This window comes from Ovis aries, chromosome 6, assembly GCF_016772045.2.
Source record: "Ovis aries strain OAR_USU_Benz2616 breed Rambouillet chromosome 6, ARS-UI_Ramb_v3.0, whole genome shotgun sequence".
NCBI classification, from domain to species: Eukaryota; Metazoa; Chordata; class Mammalia; order Artiodactyla; family Bovidae; genus Ovis; species Ovis aries.
In genome coordinates, this window is record NC_056059.1 from 89,358,027 (window position 1) to 89,382,290 (window position 24,264).

A 24,264-nucleotide genomic window follows, 5' to 3' on the forward strand; every position below is an offset into this window, starting at 1 on the left:
TAATAAAGTGGGTACCATTATTTCTTTACTACAAATGAAGACAGACAGACTGCCATTTGAAGGTGAGTAGTTTAGGGTGAAGCCCCAGGCTTCAGCAATACGTGAACTGTGAACTTCCAGAAGTTCAAGTTGGTTTAAAAAAAGGCAGAGGAACAAGAGATAAATTGCCAACATCTTCTGGATCATCGAAAAAGCAAGAGAGTTCCAGAAAAACATCTATTTCTGCTTCATTGACTATGCCAAAGCCTTTGACTGTGTGGATCACAATAAACTGTGGAAAATGCTGAAAGAGATGGGAATACAGACCACCTGACCTGCCTCTTGAGAAATCCGTATGCAGGTCAGGAAGCAACAGTTAGAACTGGTCATGGAACAACAGACTGGTTCCAAATAGGAAAAGGAGTACGTCAGGCTGTATGTTGTCACCATGCTTATTTAACTTCTATGCAGAGTACATCTTGAGAAACGCTGGGCTGGAAGAAGCACAGGCTGGAATCAAGATTGCTGGGAGAAATATCAATAACCTCAGATATGCAGATGACACCACCTTTATGCCAGAAAGTGAAGAAGAACTAAAGAGCCTCTTGATGAAAGTGAAAGAGGAGAGTGAAAAAGTTGGCTTAAAGCTCAACATTCAGAAAACTAAGATCATGACATCTGGTCCCATCACTTCATGGCAAATAGATGGGGAAACAGTGGCAACAGTGGGTGACTTTATTTTTGGGGGGCTCCAAAATCACTGCAGATGGTGATTGCAGCCATGAAATTAAAATACGCTTACTCCTTGGAAGGAAAGTTATAACCAACCTAGATAGCATATTAAAAAGCAGAGACATCACTTTGCCAACAAAGGTCCATCTAGTCAAGGCTATGATTTTTCCAACAGTCATGTATGGATGTGAGTTGGACTATAAAGAAAGCTGAGTGCCGAAGAATTGATGCTTTTGAACTGTGGTGTTGGAGAAGACTCTTTAGAGTCCCTTGGACTGCAAGGAGATCGAACCAGTCCATCCTGAAGGAGATCAGTCCTGGGTGTACATTGGAAGGACTGATTTTGAAGCTGAAACTCCAATACTTTGGCCACCTGATGCAAAGAGCTGACTCATTTGAAAAGACCCTGATGCTGGGAAAGATTGAGGGCAGGAGGAGAAGGGGACGATAGAGGATGAGATGGCTGGATGGCACCACTGATTCAATGGATGTGGGTTTGGCTGGACTCCGGGAGTTGGTGATGGACAGGGAGGCCTGGCATGCTGCAGTTCATGGGGTCACAAAGAGTCAGACACGACTGAGTGACTGAACTGAACTGATATACTCTTGTGGTTAATAGTGTGGATTCTGGAGCCATAGAACCAAGGATTCTAGAGCCTTGGTCTTCTACTAAAGAGTTTAGCAAACCTCCTAACCTCTCCATGACTTACTTTCCTCATCTTTACAGTTGGACTTAAAAGTTAATATCCTCTTGGAAGTGTAATGAACGTTAAATGAGTTGAACTAGGGAAGGCATTTAAAATAGTGCTTGACAAATGCTAAGTGAGGTTAGTTTGAACAATATGAAATTGTTGCCTTTGTGGGCCAAATATGGACAGCTTCAAATGTCTCAGTCTAATAGGTTAGCTGTTATTTAGAAGACAAATGGATGCTGTTGAAGGGTTTTGCCCTCTTGAATTGCATCCTTTTCCTTTCTTTCCTTTCATATGTAGATATCTCAGTATAATAGATACATCTGCCATCTTTTCCACCTCATCAACTGCCTTGCAAATGTACTTGTTTCTCCTTCAGTGCTTGAAGCCATGTGGAACAACCCTAAACAAACTTCCATAGTAACACTGCCTAACTGTATATTTCATACTGCCAAGAGATAATAAAATATACCATCATATTAGAGAATAACCGTTTGAAAAGTTTCTATATATTTTTAGCTACTAGATCAGATTTGTGAAAAAGGAAGCATTCTTACAGGGGATTTTATAAAAATATTTTAGACAATTTATTCACTCATTCTTTTATTCATTCATTAATGTATTCAGTTCTTTGATTGATTGAGCACATCCTATACAAAGGGCACAATATTAAATACAGCAAACTATACAAAGATGAATGTGATAGGACCTCAACCATTAAGAAGTTTAATGTTATCTAGAACTGAATTTGAACTAATATGTAACTGGTAGTGAAATATTTGGACCATTTAAAACAAAGATGAATAGTTCTGTTACAAAAGCTTATATTCTTGTATGACAGAAAGATGTCTCTGAAATGAACAGATTTTTGTCTCAGAAATTATATCAGTTATCTATTGTTATGTAACAACTTATCCTAAAATGTAGCAGGATATTACCACAAACATTTTGTATCTCATACATTTTCTGAGGATCAGGAATCCAGGAGTGGCGTAGCTGGTTTTTTCTTTTTGTTTTGGCTCAAGTCTCTCATGAGGTTGCAGGCAAGCTCTTAGACAGGGCTGCAGTCATCTGAAAGCTTGACTGGGGTGAGTTGATGGCCCGCTCACACGGCTGTGGACTGTGGAGGGGACGCCTTGGTTTCCCCAGGGTTACTCTGGATGTGGCAGTTGGCACCCCCAAAGCAAGCAATCCAAGAGAAGAAGCAAGGAGGACACTGCGGTGACTTTTATGACCTAGTCTCCCCAAGCAACAGCCTGGCACTTCTGTTCTCCTCTGTTCCTTAAAAGTGAGTCACTACGTCCAGCCCACTGGCAAGGTGAGGAGGATTAGACTCCGTCTCTTGAAAGGCGGAGTATCAAAGCCTTCAGAGACACATTCGAAACTACCACTGCAGTGATGTTAATGTCTCACTTGAAGAGTTTCTTTGCCTTTTTTTGTACCTAGTAGAACTCTGTGATTGCAGGTACTTGCTACTTTTTCGCTGGTAACTTTTTAACCATACATTTTCTATTTCCTGGTTTAAAAAGTAATACATGTTCATTATAGATTATTTAATAAGACAAACAAATACAAAAAATATGAATCACCCATACCTTATCCTACAAACCAGATATAACCACATTTAACATGCTTTTGGTTTGTGGTATATATACTACATACATACATGTATATATACAGGAATAGGATATATTCATATAAAAACATCTATATTATAGATAGTACACTTTTGGATATTTATATCTATATTCTTATCTTAACATAAGGAGAATTTACTCTTATAATTAAAATTTATTAGAAAACCATTCTAAGAGCTGCATTACATTCTATGGGTGACTGTTTTTCCTTCTTTAATATTTTTTCTATTTTTGAACATTAGGCTATTTACTTCCTTTTATCACAATAAATAATAGTCATCTTTACATAGTGTCTTTGTACATCTGATTATTTTCGTATAAGATCCTACAAGTAAAATTATAGGGTGGACTTACTGTTAAATTTGCTCTCGAGAAAAGTTATATTCATTTGTATCTCTTTTGTTGTTTAGTCACTAAGTCATGTCCGACTCTTTTTATGACCCCATGGACTGTAGCCCACCAGGTTCCTCTGTGCATGGAATTTCCCAGGCAAGAATACTGGAGTGGGTTGCCATTTCCTTCTCCAGGGGATCTTCCCAACCCAAGGATCAAACCCAGGTCTCCTGCATTAGCAGGCAGAGTTTTTTGCCACTAAGCCATGAGGGAAGGCCAGTAGTCTTAAGTACTGAGTACAGTACATCTCACTGTAATTTGTTGAGTATTTAATATTATCATTTTTTCACCTTTTTAATAGACCAATTTCACTTTCTTACTTTGCATTTTGTTGACATACCAGTTATTTTATTGCCTCTCTGTTACAAATTCACTCTTTGTTGTTGGCTCTGTGAAACTGGACGTGGAAACCATTATTTATTTGTTTTCAGGCTAGGCTTTAGTGGGGTCCCAGCTACAGGAGAGAGCATTGAAATTCGCTTCCTTTGCAGCCTACATTATAACATGCTTGGCCAGTAGAGGGCGCTGGAGAAGCACTGTAGGAGGAAGCAGGTTTTTCCTGATTCGTAGGGGCTGGCATGACGTTCAGGGAAGCTGACTTTCTTCCTCCGGGGCTCCTCCCAGAATGGTTTCTTCAGTGCTAGTTGCCTGTGGAGTGCAGCTTTCTTTAGCATTTGCTCCCGCAACCCCTTTTGTAGCTCTTGATTTGGTTTGTGGTGGCACACCCTGGAGCCCCTTACAGTCCTGTGCTCTAACTCAGATCATTGCTCTCCACACCCTCTCACCTTGGTGCTCACTCCCAGAGAGTGCTCTGTGGGGCTGACTATCTAATAAGCCACTTGCCCCATCTCTGTCCAATGCAGCCTCAAAGATGCTGCAGCCCACGGCATACATAGAGTTGTAGTAGGTTCCTGCAGAGATGGTTCCTGCAGAGATGGTTCCCGCAGCTCACAGTCCAAGCAGCACTGGCAGCAGCGCCCCAGGCTTCATCTGGGTGCCTACCCCTCAGCCTCAGCTTACCTGTTCTCTAGACTTTCTTTCCTGCAGCCCTCCAGACACCGACACTGTGATCTGGCCTTGCGCCCACAGAGAAGCCCCTGTGCTCACTTGCCCACTGGATCCACACTCCAGAGGGTTGTTCCTGCTTATCCTATGTGTATGGCCCTGCTGTGTCCTGGGAGCAGAGGACGTTTCCTCTGTGCAATGGGCTGCAGCCACACCTTCTTCAGTGCATTTCAACTCCTTACGCCAAGCTTTTCCTTAGTTGGGTATTCTTCCTCAGACTAGGGTCCCTTTTAGAGTTCCCTTTCCATTTTTATAGTTACTCTCCTATTATCACAGCTAAATAGTTCTTTATATTAAATTATAACCCCCATTTAAATGACTGTGTGATTTCTGTCTCCTCTTTAGACACAGACTAATACCACTGATCACTATTAAGATACAACTTTTCCCACACACTTAGTAGCTATTTGCATTTTCTCTTCTGCAGTTTTACTTTTTAAACCATGTTTCTTACTTATTATTGTTATTATTTTTTCCATTTTGTAGACCTTCAAGATATTAAAGATGAATCTTTTGTCATGTCTATGGCAGATACTTGAGACTACTTTAAATAAGTAGGTTTGAGTATACTGAGTTTTAACCACTATATTTGCTTTATTTTAGTGAGTTGAGACTTTCTTATTAACTCATGATAAAAGGATAAAGATGCAAGCCACTGTCTTATTCAATAAAGGAGATTTCCTAGGACTGAAAAGTTCATAGCGCACTTTTACTTTCATCCAGTTTGGGATTTGGTGACATTGGGAAGTAATACTTTGTCTTAAACATGTTTCATGTTTTGATAACTGATCTTCCAACTGGGTTTACAACACTCAACCGTATCCTATGGTATGTGTAATACAATCAATGTAATCCAATACTTATTCAGTTCAGTTCAGTCACTCAGTTGTGTCCGACTTCTTGCGACCCGATGGACTGCAGCATGCCAGGCCTCCTTGTCCATCACCAGCTCCTGGAGTTTACTCAAATTCATGTCCATTGAGTCGGTGAGTCCATTGAGTCCCATGCTTATGACGAATGCAAATAGAACTAGTAGTAGAATGGAAAAAAGCTGCATGAATCTCCATTTTAATACAGAGTTCATAAGTAAAATCACAGGTGAAACTTGTGGCATTTGCAGTGCTTTTTCAGACTGGTGAAGTGGACTTGAAGGACCCTGAGCCCTGTCTTGTGGAATGAGTTATTTTGGAGAAAAAGAACAGAGCTTGAGATTTCCTGCCCAACTTCAGATCCCATAGCTTTGCATCATCTTCTGTATTCATTCAGCAACAAATGGTTATCATGGATCAAGTCTTAGCCTAGCTGGTGAAATACATTAAATCTCTGTGATATGTTTATTTGGAAAAATAAAGACAACTAGTTCAACTGACTTAAGAAAAATCTTAAGAACACTTTTGAAATTCATCAGTAGAACAGAGGGGGTAAAAAAGAGGGGCTCGGGTTGACAGAATTATGATTTGGATTTCTTAGCAGAGTCCATAATGTTTTCTGTCCCAAAGGACAGGTAGCTCTGATGTTATAGATAGCTCAAAGGACTGAAAGACACTCCTAGGTTTTATGAAAAGGCTAGAGTTTAAGAAACTGTGAAATACCATCACCATCAGATTTCTTGGTGGGATAATAATGGGCTGATATTTTATTTCAAGAGCTGGAAGCTATTACTTCTGAATCATTTCTGAGAGCTAGTTGATGATAGTTCTCTTGACAGTCGAAGTTAAATAAGCTTAAGCTACATGGTATCTTAAGATACCATTTAAATTCAAGTTCACTGAGTGTTTTACTCTAAAAACTATTTGGAATACATAGTATCCAAGCTTATTTTAGTTACTGAAACTAAATTCAAGTTTCTTTTAGTCCAACTGTGAATCCTACCTAATCTCTTCACTTCAGAGAGAGACAAGCCTTACATTCAATTTCCTATAGATTCAAGTTCACATATGTTTTTTTAATGCAAGTATAGAATTTATGCACTGAAATAGTATCAAAACCTTCTAATTTTGTTGAAGTGGCTTAGCAATAGTGACTTGTACTGCTAAACTGTTGTCTCTGTTTTTATTACCCATTTACTTCGAAGATATTTCAGTATGATTGCCTTTTCTGTACGGAATCTGAAAATAAGGAGAAAAAGAGTATTAACCACTGGACACATTTCGTGCATTGAACCTACTAAAGAACCAAACACCCAGTGTGTAAGCTCTTGACTTACTTTGCTACTGTTCTTTGGATCTCTCTTTTTTCTTCTTCATTTAATCTTTGAAGGATGGATTCCAGGAGAGAAAAATGAAAGTTAATATACTGAGCCACCTGAAAGAAAAAACAAAAAGGTAGAGCATTTGTGTGAGAGGTACTGGGTCAGGACAGCTCAAAGACAGATTCAGGGCAATGGCATCCATACATCACTGCTAATTTCTTCTGCATCTTTATCCATGAGGAAAATGCGAGCATTTGTTTTGGACGGTCCCTGTAGGAGTCTATGCAGCAGCGGAATGTCTGTCTTCTTTAGCCGTTTCTGCTCTGCAAATGAAAAGAAGAATCAGCCACAGTCAGGAGGCCATCATAGAGAAAAAAAAGGAACATAATTTGTCCATTCATTTTGCTTCTTCTACTTACTTTGTGAAACCTATAAAGAAGAGGAGTTGGTTTACTCACTCGGAAAAGCAAGTTGAAATTAAAACCTTTAAGTGAACTAAAAATAGACTTTTCTCTTGCTATCCTTTGGGATTTGACTTTCCATCTCAGAATTCTAACCTTGCCTTTGGTTTGGATCTTCAGACAAATCTGCCATCCCATTTATGCCTTTGCAAAACCTAAAAACATTCATTCAATAAATATTTATTGATCTTTCCTAGTTCCATTAATGTAATTCTATCCTTCTAGTAGCTCAGATCCAAAACTTTGTAATTATCTTCAATTCTTCATTTCCCTCTCACCCCATATCCAATCTTTGGATTTTCTTTAAAAATATATTCTGAATTGTTATTTACATTAGCAGTATTTTTTTATTATTTCATTCTTCTATTGGCTTCATCCATTCAGCCATAATAATGACATGAGAAAGAAAATAACTTCCAATTTGGTATATTCCCAGAACTTCAAATTTCCAAAAGTTATAAACACTTCTCCCACAAAATATTTCTAATTTTTTGCCTAAGTAGTTTCACATCTGTGATTTCATTTTTATGAGAATAAAGCATGAACAGGACACAGTGCCCTTACAATCATTTTCTTTCCTCAAATAATTTTTGAGTTCTTACTATGTACCAGGCCTTGTTCTCTGTGCTGGGCACACTATAGAAGAAAGCAGGGTAAAATCACTTCTCTCATGGACCTCACACTCATGGAAAGGATGGTGATAAGGAAGATACAGCCATAAAACCTATCATATATTGTGATAAGTATTCAGGGGGAAAATTACTCAAGGAAGGGGGTAGAAAGTGTGCATGTGTGTATATATGTGTAAGCAAGTGAAAAGTTTTAAATTATTGATAGAATGTCTGAGGAAGGCCTCACCGAAGATGTAATATTTGAGCAAAGACTTGAAGGAGATGAGAGAGAAATCGTGAAGCTATTTAGGGGAAGTGTGTGTCAAAAGAATAAGTAAGTAAATTGAGCACCCATGAAGTCAGTACATGCCTAAAGATGTCAAAGAGCGCCTAGGGAACAAGGTGGCTGGTATGGAGATGAGGAGAGGGCTATTGAATGATGAAGAGAAGAGGTAATGGGGCCAGCACAAAGATTCTGACTTTGCTGTGAGAAGGGAGACCATTGGAGGATCTGAGAAGAGGTGTGACATGGTCAGACTTACACGGTTAAAGAATTGTCTGCTCTGTTGAAGTGGACTGATGGGGAAAAGGTAGACCAGTTAGTCCCCTCTCTGGTATCATGTGTTTCTTTGGGCTTTTAACAGTTCCAAGGGTCAGAACTGTTCTTGTCCCCTGGACTGGACTTCTCCAGGAAAAAAATGCAAGGCAGGGTCCAGAACTTAGAAGCCCAGCTTCCCCACAGTTAGTGATATGATTCATTAACGTGTCCACAGAGTCAGTGTTTGCTGCTTTAATTCCTCTATGATTTCTGAAGCAATGGGGAACCTTGATAATTCAGCTCCTCTCATTAATCCACCAGAATCCTCTTTTATGAAAACTAATTAATTTATTTTAATTGAAGGCAATATTGCGGTGGTTTTTGCCATACATGGACATGAATCAGTCACGGGTGTACATGTATCCCCCATCCCGAACCCCCCTCCCACCTCCCTCCCCATCCCATCCCTCTGGGCTGTCCCAGGGCACCAGCTTTGAGTGCCCTGTTTCATGCGTCAAACTTGGACTGGTCATCTGTTTCACATACGGCGATATACATGTTTCAATGCTATTCTCTCAAATCATCCCACCCTCTCCTTCTCCCACAGAGTCCAAAAGTCTGTTTTTTATATCTGTGTCTCTTTTGCTGTCTTGCATATAAGGTTGTCGTTACCATCTTTTAAGATTCCATATATATGTGTAATATACTGTATTAGTGTTTTTCTTTCTGACTTACTTCACACTGTATAATAGGCTCCAGTTTCATCCACCTCATTAGAACTGATTCAAATGCATTCTTTTTAATAACTGAGTAATATTCCATCATGTATATGTACCACAGCTTTCTTATCCATTCATCTGCTGATGAACATCTAGGTTGCTTCCCTGTCCTGGCTACTGTAAATAGTGCTGTGATGAACATTGGGGTACACGTGTCTCTTTCAATTCTGGTTTCCTTGGTGTGTATGCCCAGCAGTGGGATTGCTGGGTCATACGGCAGAACCCTCTTTGGAACTTTACATCTTATGCTAACTTGGGTTTGCATCCTCAATTTGTTTTATGCTTGATAATATAAAACAATGTTTCTTACTTCATGGTCACCTGGGATAATTATTAGAAATATGTATTCCCAGACTGTCCTCAGATCTGGAGGGGCTTGGGAATTTGTATTTTAAATGAACTCTTCAGGTCTTCCTGAAGTGTGCCTCAATTTGAGAAACACTGTTATAGATCATGGGCTTAGCAAATAAAAGGTTTTAAAAGTACACTAATCTATTTTCCACATTACTACCCAAACAGGTGCTCTATGCTCCATTCTTCTCCCTATTCTTAGTCCCTAAAAAGGACTTAGTTATGAATACCTTTAGTTCTGGATTTCATGTATAAGAAACTTCATGTATAAGAAATGTGATTTTCATAGGTAAAATGTAAAGAACTATAGTTTTATAGTAAAAATAGGTTTCTTTTTTTCAGATTTTAAAATAATATGCATGTTGTGAGAGGGGAAAGGAGGTTACGTAGGTCAAAGGGTACACATTTTCAGTTATTAGAAGAACAAATTCTGAGGATCTAATGTACACTTGAAAGTTGCTGAAAGTAGTAAGCATTCTTAGCCCAAGGGAAAAAAAGTTAACTATGTGAGCTCATAGATATGTTGATTATCTTGATCACAGCAATAGGTCCACAGTGGTTGTACACTTTAAATATATTCAATTATATTTGTCAATTATCCTAATTATTCATCAGTAAAGTTTAAAACCCTTATATACTGTTATAATTATGAGGAAAAGCACAAGGCAGAAAGTAAAACTTCCCTGGAATCCCAGAACTCTGAGATAAGCAGCATTTCACTTTGAGAGGATACTCCTCCATACGTCTCTTTAGCTACACACACAGACAACACATAAAAGTGGTCATATCACACTTGCTATTTTTATTGCACACATTTTAAAAAATCAAAGTTTATTTTTTGCTTTTTTTTATTTTATGCTTTCTCTTCTTCCCATTGTCTTTTCTGTATCTTCCCAATCCCCTAACCAAGCAATCAATGTTAATGGCTTGGTATTTATCTTTCCATACCTTTCTCCCTAATCATATACTCATATAAACCACATATTTAAATAGGGATTTATAATCCTTTTTTAAAAATGAAGTCATACTCTATACATTTATAGGCATGTAACATTTTTAATAAATATGTATTGTAAAGGCCTCCTGGTGGCTCAGATGGTAAAGCGTCTGCCTGCAGTATGGGAGACCCGGGTTCTATACATTTATAGGCATGTTGCATTTTTAATAAATATGTATTGTAAAGTTCCCTCCATTCAACTGGTATAGATCTAACTCATTTCATAATAGCTGCATATTAATCATGTATTAAATCATTCTTCTATGATGGGTAACTTTGCCTTTAGCTTTCTATCATTATAAATAACCATGCATATAAATCTGTAGGTAATAGTGCTTTGATTTTTGTGAAACAGATTCTCACCAGTGGATTTGCTGGGCTAAGGAATATGTATACTGTAGATTTTTAATAAATATTGCTAAAATGAGTTCCAAGAAAGTAGGAGTCAGATCTTCAGCAGAATTGCATGAACATTCTCTTTTACTTTTATCTGCGGCAACCAGTAGGTAGAATCAGATAAAAGATAACATGGCATTGTGGGTTGAATATACATATCCTTGACCTTTGCATTTCCTTTAATACTTGCATTCCCTTATGCTTTAGACTTTCCTAAAAATATTTACAGGTTATTTTGTTATTCTCTGAACTGCTTTATCATACTTCTTTGTATTTTCATTGGACTGGTTGCCTTTTCATTATCACTTTGCAAGAACTTTTTGACACTATAGGTATTAATTGTTCATCTGACAGTCTTCATAATCTTTGGTTTGTATCTTTTATGTTTTATACAGTCCAGCATTTTTATCTTGTAGTTTTCTCCTAAACAATCAGAATGAGTATACACACACTCAGAACTTTCAAAAATTTATATATATATATATATATTTAAGCTTTCAATTTATAAGGACTTCAATTTTATATATGTTTGGATATCCAGTTTCCATTTTCTTATAGTTGTTCTGGATCAAAATATATTATTTTATTTATTCAATTTCTGGCTCAAGCGATCAGACACTTAAATTACAACTTGAGCCATTTCTATAATTTAACTTCAAAATTTTTCAGTTTTAATGATGGCCATTCTGGCTGGTGTGAGGTGATATCTCATCATAGTTTTGATTTGCATTTTTTAAAATAATTAACGATGTCGAACATCTTTTACGTGCCTGTTGGTTGTCTGCATGTCTTCTTTGGAGGAATGTCTGTTTAGATCCTCTTCCCATTTTTTGAGTGGGCTGTTTGTTTTGATGCTGTTAAGTATCATGAGCTGTTTGCAGTTTGGGGAGGCTGATCTTATATCATTTGCATCATTTGCAAACATTTTCTCCCAATCAGTGGGCTATAGTTTTGTTTTGTTTACTATTTCCTTTACTGTGAAAAAACTTTTTTGAGTTTAAGTAGGTCCCATTGTTTACATTTGTTTTTATTTCCAATATTCTGGGAGACAGATTGAAAAAGATATTGCTGTGATTTATGTCAGAGAGTGTTCTGCCTATGTTTTCCTCTAGGAGTTTTAGAGTATGCAATCTCACATTTAGGTCTTAAATCCATTTTGAGCTTATTTTTGTATATGGGGTTAAAGAATGATCTAACCTTTTTCTTTTTTTAACATTTAACTGTACCTTTTCCCCAGCACCATTTGTTGAAGAGACTGTCTCCAACATTGTGTAGTCTTGCCTCTTTTGTCATAGATTAATTGACAATAGGTGCAAGGGTTTATTTCTGGGTTTTCTATTTTAAGGCTTTCAGAAATTTCATTTCAATATTGCCTTAGGATTTCTCTAATCCATCTTTTACTCTTTGCTCCTAACGCCCCACACATAGTCTCTTCCCAAGGTCCTGATGCTAACTTTTACTCCACCACATAGTTCTGCACATTTTTCTCTACTGAGGAAGAGGGAACACTCCCACAGTGTGTCAGAAAGAGGTAATGTTAAGAAAGAGGTACCAATGAGATCAGGGAGTAATGGTATGTAATGATGACTCTAGTAAAAGCTAGAATGATAAGGGAAAGTGAAAAGGAAAGGAGTACAAAGATCAACAACTGAAATGCCTACAATTCCTGGGAATCTTCCACCTATTCTCCAGGGCTCTTTGATCACCATTCAGATAGCTTAATGCCTGGCCAACAAGCAAATGGCAACCCACTCCAGTGTTCTTGCCTGGAGAATCCCAGGGATGGGGGAGCCTGGTGGGCTGCTGTCTATGGGGTCGCACAGAGTTGGACACGACTGAAATGACTTAGCAGCAGCAGCAGCAACAAAGAAAGTCTGTTGTGTTAAGCTCTTCTAGGACCTCTTATTCTTAGGTTGTCTTCCTTTGAAACTGTGAAGGATGAATAATGTAAAACACTCCAGCTCTCTTCTTTCTTTCTTCCCTTCCTCCCTTTCTTCCGCAGAAAGAGGTGAACTGCTTTTCTGCCTTATTACTGGGCAGGAAACGACAACACATGCAGTCACATAAGAATAAGCAAGTTTTCTTACCTCCTGTTGCAAAAATAATGTAAAGTGCAAAATCCTGGGCACTATTTTCAATCTGTCAATGGAAAAAAATGAACAGACATGAATTCTTTGTTAGTGTTTTCTAAGCCAACCAGACCCAGATTATATATCTGTTTCTTCACTTTAATTTTTCACTTTCATATATAAAATCTTCTCTGCTCCCAGGGGATAAGGTAATTTCTCAGTGCAGTTACTAAAAGATGTTATACAGTTATCTTTTGGTATCTGCTGTGGCTCTTGCCTAGGAAATCTCATGGATGGAGGGGCCGGGTGGGCTACAGTCCATGGGGTCATGAAGAGTCAGACACGACTGAGCAACTTCACTTTTCACTTTCATTCACTGGAGAAGGAAATGGCAACCCACTCCGGTGTTCTTGCCTGGAGAATCCCAGGGATGGAGGAGCCTGGTGGGCTGCCATCTATGGGGTTGCACAGAGTCAGACACGAGTGACGTGACTTATCAGCAGCAGCAGTGGATACCAAAATCCACATATACTCTAGTCCCTCAGTTGGCCTTTTGTACGTACTCTCGGGACTGCATTCATGGATTCAACCAACCATGTACTGTAAACAGTAATATATGCATTGAAGAAAAAAATCAATGTATATGAAAATATATGGCTGAGTCCCTTTGCTGTTTACCTGAAACTATCACAACATTGTTAATTGGCTATATCCCAACACAAAATAAAAAGTTAACAAAAAATCCATATTTAAATAGACCCATGGTGTTCAAACGTGTTTTTCAAGGGTCAACTATACATAGGAAAGAATTTTTTGGAACTGAATATTTAATTTAGATATACATGCTTATATGTCTTTTTCAGAAAAATCCATTTATGTGTTTACAATTAAATTATACACAAGATATTTATACTTCAGTTTACTGATAAAGATTACCTTAAATTTTTGGAGAATTTGCTTTATTACTTCTTCAGTTCTCATATTACTGTTTACTCTGACCTTAGTTTCTGATCCAAAGGCTGGAGTGAAAATTGACGTCTAGAAGAAAAGAAAAAAAAAGATTTTTGTAATTTTAAGGACATATGTGACAAACTAACAAGAGTCTGTCTCTTGAATCTGGCCTTCCTTTGCACAAAAAATCCGAGATCATGAGTTTAAAATTTTGCTTTCTTATTTTTACTTTCTTTGTTTTGGTTGTTGAGTACTATGTATGCCTTTAAGCAGCTTCATATTGTTTCTAGAGTAAGTTAGGTAAAACATCATTTGAGAATGTTTGAAATATTTTCATTAGATAATCATACTATTCTTTACTGTAATTTAAGATTTCAAAATTCCCTCCTGTTTGGGAGTAATTGTTCTAAACTGCTTTTATTTGAACCATATGAAATCATTCCTTTTCAACTGGTCAGAAATGGTCCAATGTTGGCAATTTCATTCAGCTTATATCTCAACTGAGGATTTGGGTAAAAGTGCTGCTAATTGAACATTTAGAACAATGTTTCTCACAGGTTGCTCTAATCAGTAGTTGGCCCTTTAGATAAAATTTGGTAAACAGCTGCCATGATCCAATACATCTGACACATCCCTCTTAGGGATTAGTACTGCACCATAAAAATTATAAGAAACATATAACCATAAGTTTTTTACTCATAATTTTATTCCTATTTAAAAATAAAGTCTTGAGAGAGATGAAAAAATTAAATGGAAAATTCCAGAAATAATTCACACATTTTAAATTGTGTGTTGTTCTTTTTTTTTTAAGTTTTTTTTTTTTTTTTTAATATGGACCACTGTTAAAGTTTTTATTGACTTTGTTACAATATTGTTTCGGTTTTATGTTTTTCCTTTTTTTTCCACAGGCATGTGGGATCTTAGCTACTTGACTAGGGATCAAACCCACACCCCCTGAACTGGAAGGCGAAATCTTAACCACTGGACTGCCAGGGAAGTCCCTGTGTGGCATTCAGAAAGTGTGTTGAAAGTGTTAGTTGCTCAGTAGTGTCCAACTCTGCAATTCCATGGACTGTAGCCCACCAGGGTCCTCTGTCCATGGGATTCTCCAGGCAAGAATACTGGAGTAGGTTGCTGTTCCCTTCTCTAGGGGATCTTCCTGACCCAGTGATTGAACCTGGATCTCCTGCATTTCAGGCAGATTCTTTACCATCTGAGCCACCAGGGAAGCCATTCTGAGTAGCATGAGAAGATCTTGCACCATCCTACTCCACCCTGCCCAAGATCCCCAACCACTGACCATGTCTGCTTCTGACAGACATCTATCAACTTCATCACAGCCTGATGGTCCAGGATCATCTGAAGGAGATGATCCTCCTTCTGATATATTGTCAGAAGGTCATTAGTAGCCTAATGCTACATCACAATGCCTATGTCATTTACCTCAATTTATCTTATTACATCATAGGCATTTTATCATCTCCTGCCCTTATAAAATTGAATACAGTACTACAAGATATTTTGAGAGAGAGAGAGAAAAAAAGACCACATCCACATAACATTTTTACACTATATTATTATAATTATTCTACTTTATTGTTAGATATTGTTGTTAATCTCTTATTTTACCTAATTTATAAGTTAACCTTTATCATAGGTATGTATGTATAGGAATGAACATTGTATACACAGAATTCAGTACTATCCTTGGTTTCAGGCATCCACTGAGGGTCTTGGAACGTATTCCCTTGGGACTATGTATCACAATCTAAGCCTCTAATAAGTGTGTTATTCAAAAATGGCATTATCAAGAGCTTTCATGATATAAAAACATATCTTACAACTATTTCAACTTAAATTCCTAGATACCCATCATTGCCTACCCATTGATAGGGTGCTTTGGCTTTTGGGGTTTCATTTTCTGCTAGTTATTATACTGTAGTAAATGACATTTGTATGAAATATCTTTAGTTTCACTTGATCTCTTTCAATCAACAGCAATGACACTAATGTAAACTCAGTTCTTCTTTTGTGCAGACACTATGCTACGTGCTAAATTCACCTCATTCCACTTAATCCCATGAACAGCCTTGTAAAGAAGGAAGGATGAAAGCTAAGAGATTGGGATTTTTTACTTGCTCAGCAAGAATTTGCAATCAAGTCATCAAACTGCAAAGACCAAGAATTTTAATTATGATGCTATGCTGCCAACCTAGTGCCAATTTCGTTCTTAGCACTGCAGACCAGTCTGGAAGCTGCTCACTTGGAAATATGAGGCTTTCACAGCCTTTCTTAACGCAAACCACCCTACATGTGCTGATGACATACAGCATAATTCTGAAGAGAAGAAACCAGGACTATTGGTAGTTGCATATCTGTAGGGGACTGTCAATATTATGTCTTAGCCAGGGAGGAAATTCTTGAGACAGAAAAATGTCTAATTTGAACCAAAAATTCACAAGGGAGATTTCTCCCCACCAGTCTCCAAAGAGACATACGGATAGCCTTCCAAGGGAGGAAGAAAGAAAAAGGTAGAAAGCCTTCTAAGGAAAAAGCTTATGATGAGTGAATTAATATTTTGTAAGAAAGCTTAAAATGGTGCCTCACATAGAGTGGTTTTAAAGTATTTATTAAATGAATGGATGAATGATTGCTAAAATACATGACATAAAAAATTTGAGTTCTAGAAAAGAATGATCTATTTCCTACCTTCAGCCAAGTTAAGTCTTATAAATATTACAGAAAGGCACATAAAAGTTCAACACATATTAAATGAAAAAATCAGAATACAAATTATATAAACTATAATTGCACTTCTGTAAAAAGTGATATGTATATTATATGTGTAAGACCTGGAATTAGAAATTTAACTGATCAGAACAAACAGGGCTATAGCTGACTTAATCCTTTTATTTCAAATTTAATGTTTGAATGTACTTTGAATCAATATCTTTTGTAGCACTTACATGATTCTAAGGACATTTATGGATGTATTGGTTTCTTTGCTCAAGCGCTGAGCTCCATGCTGACACAGGCACCAGCTGAGCCATCTGTATATCTCCAGTGTATATCATAGGGGCTGCCACTTAGGGTTCACCAGTCATGCTGGTTGAGAACTTGGGTTCTGGCATCAGACAAAGCTGGATTTGAATTCAGAGTTGGTACTTAAAAGCAGTGTGACCTGTGACAAATTGTGTAACCTCTGTGAATTTCTGTGAATCTGAGGTGATCAAAGCAGTCAGTCAATCCTGAAATCACCCTGAATATTCATTGGAAGGGCTGATGCTGAAGCTCCAACACTTTGGCCACCTGATGTGAAGAGCCAACTCATTGGAAAAGACTCTGATGCTGAGAAAGATTGAAGGCAGGAGGAGAAGGGGACGACAGAGGATGAGATGGTTGGATGGCATCACCGACTGAATAAACATGAATTTGAGCAAACTCTGGGAGATGGTGAAAGACAGGGAAACATGGAGTGCTGCAGTCCATGGGGTTGCAAAGAGTTGGACATGACTGGTGGCTGAACAACAACTGTGAACCTCAGTTAACTCATATGTAAAATAGGGAAAAGAATAGTATCTGCTTCATATGATTATGTTTTAGTGAGTAATGAGATAAGCCAGCAAAACAATTTCATGCCAAATAAACAGAGAGTACCCAGTAATAATAGCAGTATAGCTGATAGTATTGTAAGTTTGAATTGTAAATTCAATTCAGTGATATTGTTAGCACAATAGACAGCATTCTTTTAAATGACATTAATGGAATTGTAACTCACTTCGTGGTTATAAAAGTGTCCATTGATAGAGGCCCTATGCTTCTGTCTGGCTTTTCTGTCCATCATCGGAGGCTTCATCCTTTTCCTCACCAGGGTTGCTTCACTCATAGTTCTGTAGAGTAATGGGGATTCAGGCTCTTCATTTGCATGAGGCTTCAGAGTGCTACTGTGATAAGATAAATAGTCTGGGAAGAATAAAGGTTATAAACCCATATAATTTAGCTTCTCATCTCTTTGCATCATGGATGGATTAGTATTAATAAGTAATTATGTGGCTAAGCAATGAACTAAAATTCTTCTAAACATAAAATAGCAATGATCTGTTTAAGAACAGGGACATCTGGTGACACTTGTGTTCCATTTTACCTTGGAATTTTAATTTAATTGTAATTAGAGTATAAGCAAGTGATGTTTCATCTTTCTCTAGCACTGGTGCTAAATACAAATAGATTTTTATGATATCTTTGGTGTCAAGGTATTGGGATTCCCCTGTGTTGAAATTGTTGTCAATGGATTAATTATTAATATAAGGATTCTCATATAAAAAATGCCAAAAGGCCATAAGACAAAAATAAGGAAGTCCCGGCAGGAGCATCATGTTTGTCATAGTTATGAGTTGTTAAAGGACAGTAGAGGGGATGAATTGAGAATGCTTTGAAAAAAATTAGTTGCACATTGGAAGTTGCTGGTAGCTTCCTGAAGATAACGCCAGCATGATACCCTTGTTCAATCTGAAATCAGCTTGGTAATATCACCATGCCAAAAATGTGAACCCCACTCCAGTCTCAGTCATCAACTCCTCCTTGGATCTCTATATACCATATAAAAATGAAAATCCATGTAAAATACAAAATATCATGCCTGTCTCAGTAAATGACAGAAAACTAATAGTATTATACCATTGTTGTTATGATTACTGATGTCACAAGTCATAGGAGCTGGCATTTTCCATTGGTTTGTCAAATTTGATATGAACTCACTTGATTTTTAAGTAGATTTCTCTCTTTTTTAAAACTTGTTATTTTATCTTGGAATATAGCCGATTAACAATGTTGTGATTGTTTCAGGTACACAGCAGAGCAACTCAGCCATATATATGCTTAAAACAACCCTATCAAATATAGCAAACCAAGTATATCTGCCTCTAAGTCATGTCATATTAAGTATTAACTAAAATGTTTAGCTTCTCAAAAGATGTAGAATTCAACCTGAAGGGCTTGGTCTTAATATAAAAAACTACTGAGTTATAAATGATCCTAATCCTTGGGGGGGAAATACTGAACAATTTTATGTATGAAAAACTTTATTCAAACCATTAGTTCTCCCTAATCTAATAAAGCTAAGTGACTTAATACTTTTTTTTTAAATAATGCTTTTATATTGCAAAGTAAGGTTCTTAAACATTATATGAGCACTGTAGTGACTTAAGTTGGTATGCTCCTAAGATATATTTTTTAAATATAAAATAAGAGGTTAATAACTAATGGTATATAAAATGTTATATTTCAGAGAAACATTTAGGATTCATGCATTATATTAGCTAAAAAAGTCTCCTCATTAATAAGAGTTTGATATTGACCTTCTTGGGAACCTGGTCCTCCAGTCACTGGAATCTGATCCTTGTCCAAGTCACTAATGCGATAAAGATCATCAAATTGTCCCCAGCGTGTCATTCCCCTGAAAAGTAATAAATTGTGTAAGTGATATCAATTATATTTATCAAAGGGCCTATGATAGTTTCCAGATTTACAGTATTAATACAGTACCATGGGCCTCTGTGGGTAGACACACCAGCCTAAATTATAATAATCTTTATATTATTAAATCTATATCTATACCAGAGTAGTCAATATGCATTTTAATTAATTCTTGTACTGATTCTTAGCATGTTTTGACACAATATTTTAGTTACATACTGAAACACAAAATTATATAGATTCTGTAAAATATATGGAATATGTAGAAACCAACAGAATCCATTCTTATACAGAAACCTCACTATGCTCTTCAGTGAGTTTAGATACAAAAGTATTTATTCTAACTTGCATTGAGCTCCCATTGTATTCAAAGCATTTTAAGGTAAAATGATTCCAGTATAATTAGATGTAAAACCTATCTTTAAGACCCTTGAGCACTACAAAGAATTCAATTTATAAAGCAGGAAAATCTTTGGGAAAGATTCCTTTTCTGGGACATCATGATTTATAAAGTGTGCTATTAATTTTCAATGCATTCTAATGCCCAGAAAAAAATAAAACTGGGCAACTGCTTATCTTTACCAGTTGGACCAAGGCTCATTTTTTATTTTCTTTCTGGCTTTAAATAAGTTACTTATTTTCTCTGTGCATTAGTGTTCTCACTTGTAAAATGGAGATGAACATAGAGGTAGGATAGGAATGTTGAGAAGATTAAATGAGTTAATTTATGTAAAACCCTTGAAAAAGTGCCCAACATGCAGTAAGAACTCAAGATGTGTTAAAAAAATGACCGTGGTTGTCTTCGTCTTCATTGCCATCCTCATCACAGTCCCCATCATCTGTGTATATTTCATGATGGGTCTGGAGCCATTAGGGATCCAAGGTATTCCTAGATCTCTCTAGGTTAATAGATAACTATCATATCTGGGACTAGGCTTAGCTCCTACTAAGAGTCTCTTCCAATGTCTATTTTCCTTATGGCCAAAAAATATCAACCTGTAGGGAGTTTGTGACATTAATTCTACCCAAATGTCACTGGTAGCAACAATAACACAAAGTGCTTATTCATACTAATGCTGGTAAATATGAATAAACATGATCCTTTTCTTCTTTGACCTTTGAATTCCTTTGAAGTCTTTTACAACTTCTGTATCATTTGAGTCTCACAATAATAGCCTTGTGATATAGATAAGATAATCCTAATATACTGGTTTATTAATTTTCCATTAAGCTCTACCATCCAGGATATAGCCAGTCAAAACAAATGTCCTTGAAGTCCAATAACTTTACTTAGTAACTTTGACTCAAAGGAGAACAATTCCAGCCCTGACTCAGACCCTAGTTATTCTTCCTTTTACTTTTTTTAAATTGAAGTATAGTTGATTTACAGTGTTTTAAGTGTACAGCAAAGTGGTTAAGATATATGTATGTATATGTATATATATTTCTTTCTCAGATTCTTTTCCATTATAGATTGTTAGATGATATGACTATAATTCGCTGTACTATATGGTAGGTCCTTGTTTATGTATTTTACATGCAATAGTGTCTATCTGTTAATCCCAAACTCCTAATTTATCCCTCCCTGCACGATTCCATTTGGTAGCCATAAGTTTGTTTTATGCGTCTATTTCTGTTCCTGAAATAAGTTCACTTGCATCATTTTCAAGATTTCACATGTAAATGATATTTGTGATATTTGCCTTTGACCTCAGGCAGTGTGATATTCTTCAAGTCCATCCATGTTGCTGTAAGTGAACTTATTTCGTTCTTTTTATGGCTGAATAATATTCCATTGTATGCATATATATACTACACCATCTTTATTCATTCGTTTGTCAGTGGACATTTAGGTTGCTTCCAGGTCTTGGATATTGTAAATAGTGTTGCTCTGAACACTGGTGTGCATGCATCTTTTCAAATTATTGTTTTCATCTTTTCCAGATATATGCTCAGCAGTGGGATGGCAAGATCATACAGAGGCTCTATTTTTAGTTTTTTAGGGAACCTCCATACTGTTCTCCATAGTGGCTGTACCAATTTACATTTCCACCAGCAGTGTAGGAAGGTTCCCTTTTCTAGTTATTCTTTTGAAAGGCAAACTTATCAATGTATAGAAGATTAATTTTAAAAGGCAGATGTGATTATCATAGAACGAGTGTTGAAAGGAAAGTGTTAGTCACTCAGTGTGGCCGACTCTTTGAGACCCCGTGGACAGTAGCCTGCCAGGCTCCTCTGCCCATGGAATTCTCCAGGTGAGAATACTGGAGTGGGTTAACCATGGAAAAAAAAAAAAAAAAACAACACAATAACAGTGAAAATAGAAACTAAAATCTCAAAGCAATCCAATGCTGTCTCCCCTGGGGGAAGACGAGAGAGCCCAAGCATGCCAGACCAGTGATGTGCTATAACTTCTTGGTAGTCCCGCCAACTTGACACCTGTCCTCTCCTTCTCTCAACTCAGTGAGGTCACACAAATACAGAGGAACCAACATGGCTTAATTTAATATAGCCAGTGTTGGGCCCCTTTTCTTCCTTACCATCTTAGCAAAAACAAGCACCTCCACCCCCAAATTGCCAGCCCCCAGCCTATCCCTTTTCAGCTCTAGACTGTGTAATTGGAAGCGTCTCCATATACAGTTGTGCACTTGACTAAGCTTGAATGCAGTGACCCAAAGTTTTCTAAAGAAAACTGGTGGAACTTTATGTAACATCAAATAGTTTAAGTTGCCCAAGCACGGGCATGCCAGCCTTATTCTGACCAAGTTTCAGGATATATACCATTAGCAAATTTAAACTGTGGAGAAGTATTCTCATGAGCTGCAAAATAAAAAGGAGGTCAACATTTGATAGACAAATTGAAGGTGGTCATTTCTCTACCCACATGGTAAGAAAGGAAAAACACTATTGATGTTATTCACATGGACATCTGTCCAGTTTCTGCTCTTTATGCCATTCTGCCATGACTTGTCCAAAGCATGTCAAAGCAGACTTTGCAAAAACATTGAAAATGGAAAGGGAAACCGGTGCCACAGCAAACATAACCTCAGTAAGGTTGTTTTTACAAAAAATTTCCAAAACAAAATACTTGGACCGGTTATGAGATATCAAAGTACTGCCCACGGAAGTGTTTCCATAAAGGATCACAAGTGGTCACAGCTCAAACTGATTTATTTTTAAACTGTTACCACTCCCATTCAGCTGATTCAGTGTGACTCATTTCAAAGATAATGTAAACAAAGTAGCTTGATTCACTCCAAAGGTGAGTAGAAAGAAAAGATTATAGCCCTTCCTGCAGCTGAGTACATAACTTCCACATCTTTTGTACCACATCCAACTGCTGGAGATATTAAGTCTGTGAACCTGAGCGAACAGAGGTATAAGTTCTGCCCGCAGAAGTCCAGTATGGGAAAGGGAGCAATAAAAATTCTTAGGGAGTGAGTAGTGATAGTCCATTTCCTTACACAATTTCACTCAAGGCTCAAAATTTAAATAATATACTGCAAGGAGATCCAAACAGTCCATTCTGAAAATCAGCCCTGGGATTTCTTTGGAAAGAATGATGCTAAAGCTGAAACTCCAGTACTTTGGCCACCCCATGCGAAGAGTTGACTCATTGGAAAAGACTGATGCTGGGAGGGACTGGGGGCCGGAGGAGAAGGGGATGACAGAGGATGAGATGGCTTGATGGCATCACTGACTTGATGGATGTGAGTCTGAGTGGACTCCAGGAGTTGGTGATGGACAGGGGGCCTGGTGTGCTGTGATTCATGGGGTGGCAAAGAGTCAGATACAACTGAGCAACTGAACTGAACTGAACTGAACTGAAAGAAGGCTTCAGCAATACATGAGCTGTGAACTTCCAGATGTTCAAGCTGGTTTTAGAAAAGGCAGAGGAACCAGAGATCAAATTGCCGACATCTGCTGGATCATCGAAAAAGCAAGAGAGTTCCAGAAAAACATCTATTTCTGCTTTATTGACTAAGCTAAAGCCTTTGACTCTGTGAATCACAATAAACTGTGGAAAATTCTAAAAGAGATGGGGATACCAGACCACCTGACCTGACTCTTGAGAAACTTATATGCAGGTCAGGAAGCAACAGTTAGAACTGGACATGGAACAACAGACTGGTTCCAAAGAGGAAAAGCAGTATGTCAAGGCTATATATTGTCACCCTGCTTATTTAACTTACATGCAGAGTACATCATGAGAAACGCTGGGCTGGAAGAAGCACAAGCTGGAATCAAGATTGCCAGGAGAAATATCAATAACCTCAGATATGCAGATGACACCACCTTTATGGCAGAAAGTGAAGAGGAACTAAAAAGCCTCTTGATGAAAGTGAAAGAGGAGAGTGAAAAAGCTGGCTTAAAGCTCAACATTCAGAAAACGAAGATCATGGCATCCAGTCCAATCACTTCATGGCAAATAGATGGGGAAACAGTGGAAACAATGTCAGAGTTTATTTTTGGGGGCTCCAAATCACTGCAGATGGTGACTGCAGCCATGAAATTAAAAGATGCTTACTCTTTGGAAGGAAAGTTATGACCAACCTAGATAGCATATTCAAAAGCAGAGACATTACTTTGCCAGCAAAGGTCTGTCTAGTCAAGGCTATGGTTTTTCCAGTGGTCATGTATGGATGTGAGAGTTGGACTGTGAAGAAAGCTGAGCACTGAAGAATTGATGCTTTTGAACTGTGGTGTTGGAGAAGACTCTTGAGAGTCCCTTGGACTGCCAGAAGATTCAAACAGTCCATTCTGAAGGAGATCAGCCCTGGGATTTCTTTGGAAGGAATGATGCTAAAGCTGAAACTCCAGTACTTTGGCCACCTCATGGGAAGAGTTGACTCACTGGAAAAGACTCTGATGCTGGGAGGGGTTGGGGGCAGGAGGAGAAGGGGACGACAGAGGATGAGATGGCTGGATGGCATCACCAACTCCGAT

The 24,264-nt window shown here is 37.6% G+C and overlaps 2 protein-coding genes across 11 annotated transcripts in view; one reads left to right on the plus strand and one right to left on the minus strand.

Annotated features, from left to right (window-relative positions):
• The window catches only part of LOC101102731 (alpha-fetoprotein-like), a 149,693-nt gene that overhangs the window by 50,023 nt on the left and 75,406 nt on the right, over nt 1–24,264 (plus strand). Inside the window, exon 14 of one of the 5 annotated variants that reach the window (XM_060417202.1) lies at nt 15,864–17,832. The exons of 2 other annotated variants lie outside the window; for them this stretch is intronic. In XM_060417202.1, coding sequence (XP_060273185.1) covers nt 15,864–15,926 — 63 coding nt within the window. In that variant the 3' untranslated portion in view covers nt 15,927–17,832. Of the gene's footprint in view, nt 1–15,863; nt 17,833–24,264 lie in introns of those variants that run through there. 2 more of the 5 variants (XM_060417204.1, XM_060417205.1) reach the window with 2 other exon arrangements.
• The window catches only part of RASSF6 (Ras association domain family member 6), a 69,560-nt gene continuing 47,285 nt past the window's right edge, over nt 1,990–24,264 (minus strand). For 3 of the 6 annotated variants that reach the window (XM_060417207.1, XM_042251867.2, XM_060417208.1), the window contains 8 exons: nt 19,200–19,297; nt 17,621–17,805; nt 13,828–13,929; nt 12,910–12,961; nt 6,894–7,012; nt 6,705–6,802; nt 6,558–6,606; nt 1,990–5,527 (listed from right to left, as the gene is read on the minus strand). In XM_060417207.1, the coding sequence (XP_060273190.1) occupies nt 5,507–5,527; nt 6,558–6,606; nt 6,705–6,802; nt 6,894–7,012; nt 12,910–12,961; nt 13,828–13,929; nt 17,621–17,805; nt 19,200–19,297 (724 nt within the window). In that variant the 3' untranslated portion in view covers nt 1,990–5,506. Of the gene's footprint in view, nt 6,607–6,704; nt 6,803–6,893; nt 7,013–12,909; nt 12,962–13,827; nt 13,930–17,620; nt 17,806–19,199; nt 19,298–24,264 lie in introns of all 6 variants that reach the window. The other 3 variants (XM_042251868.2, XM_042251866.2, XM_027971069.3) reach the window with 1 other exon arrangement.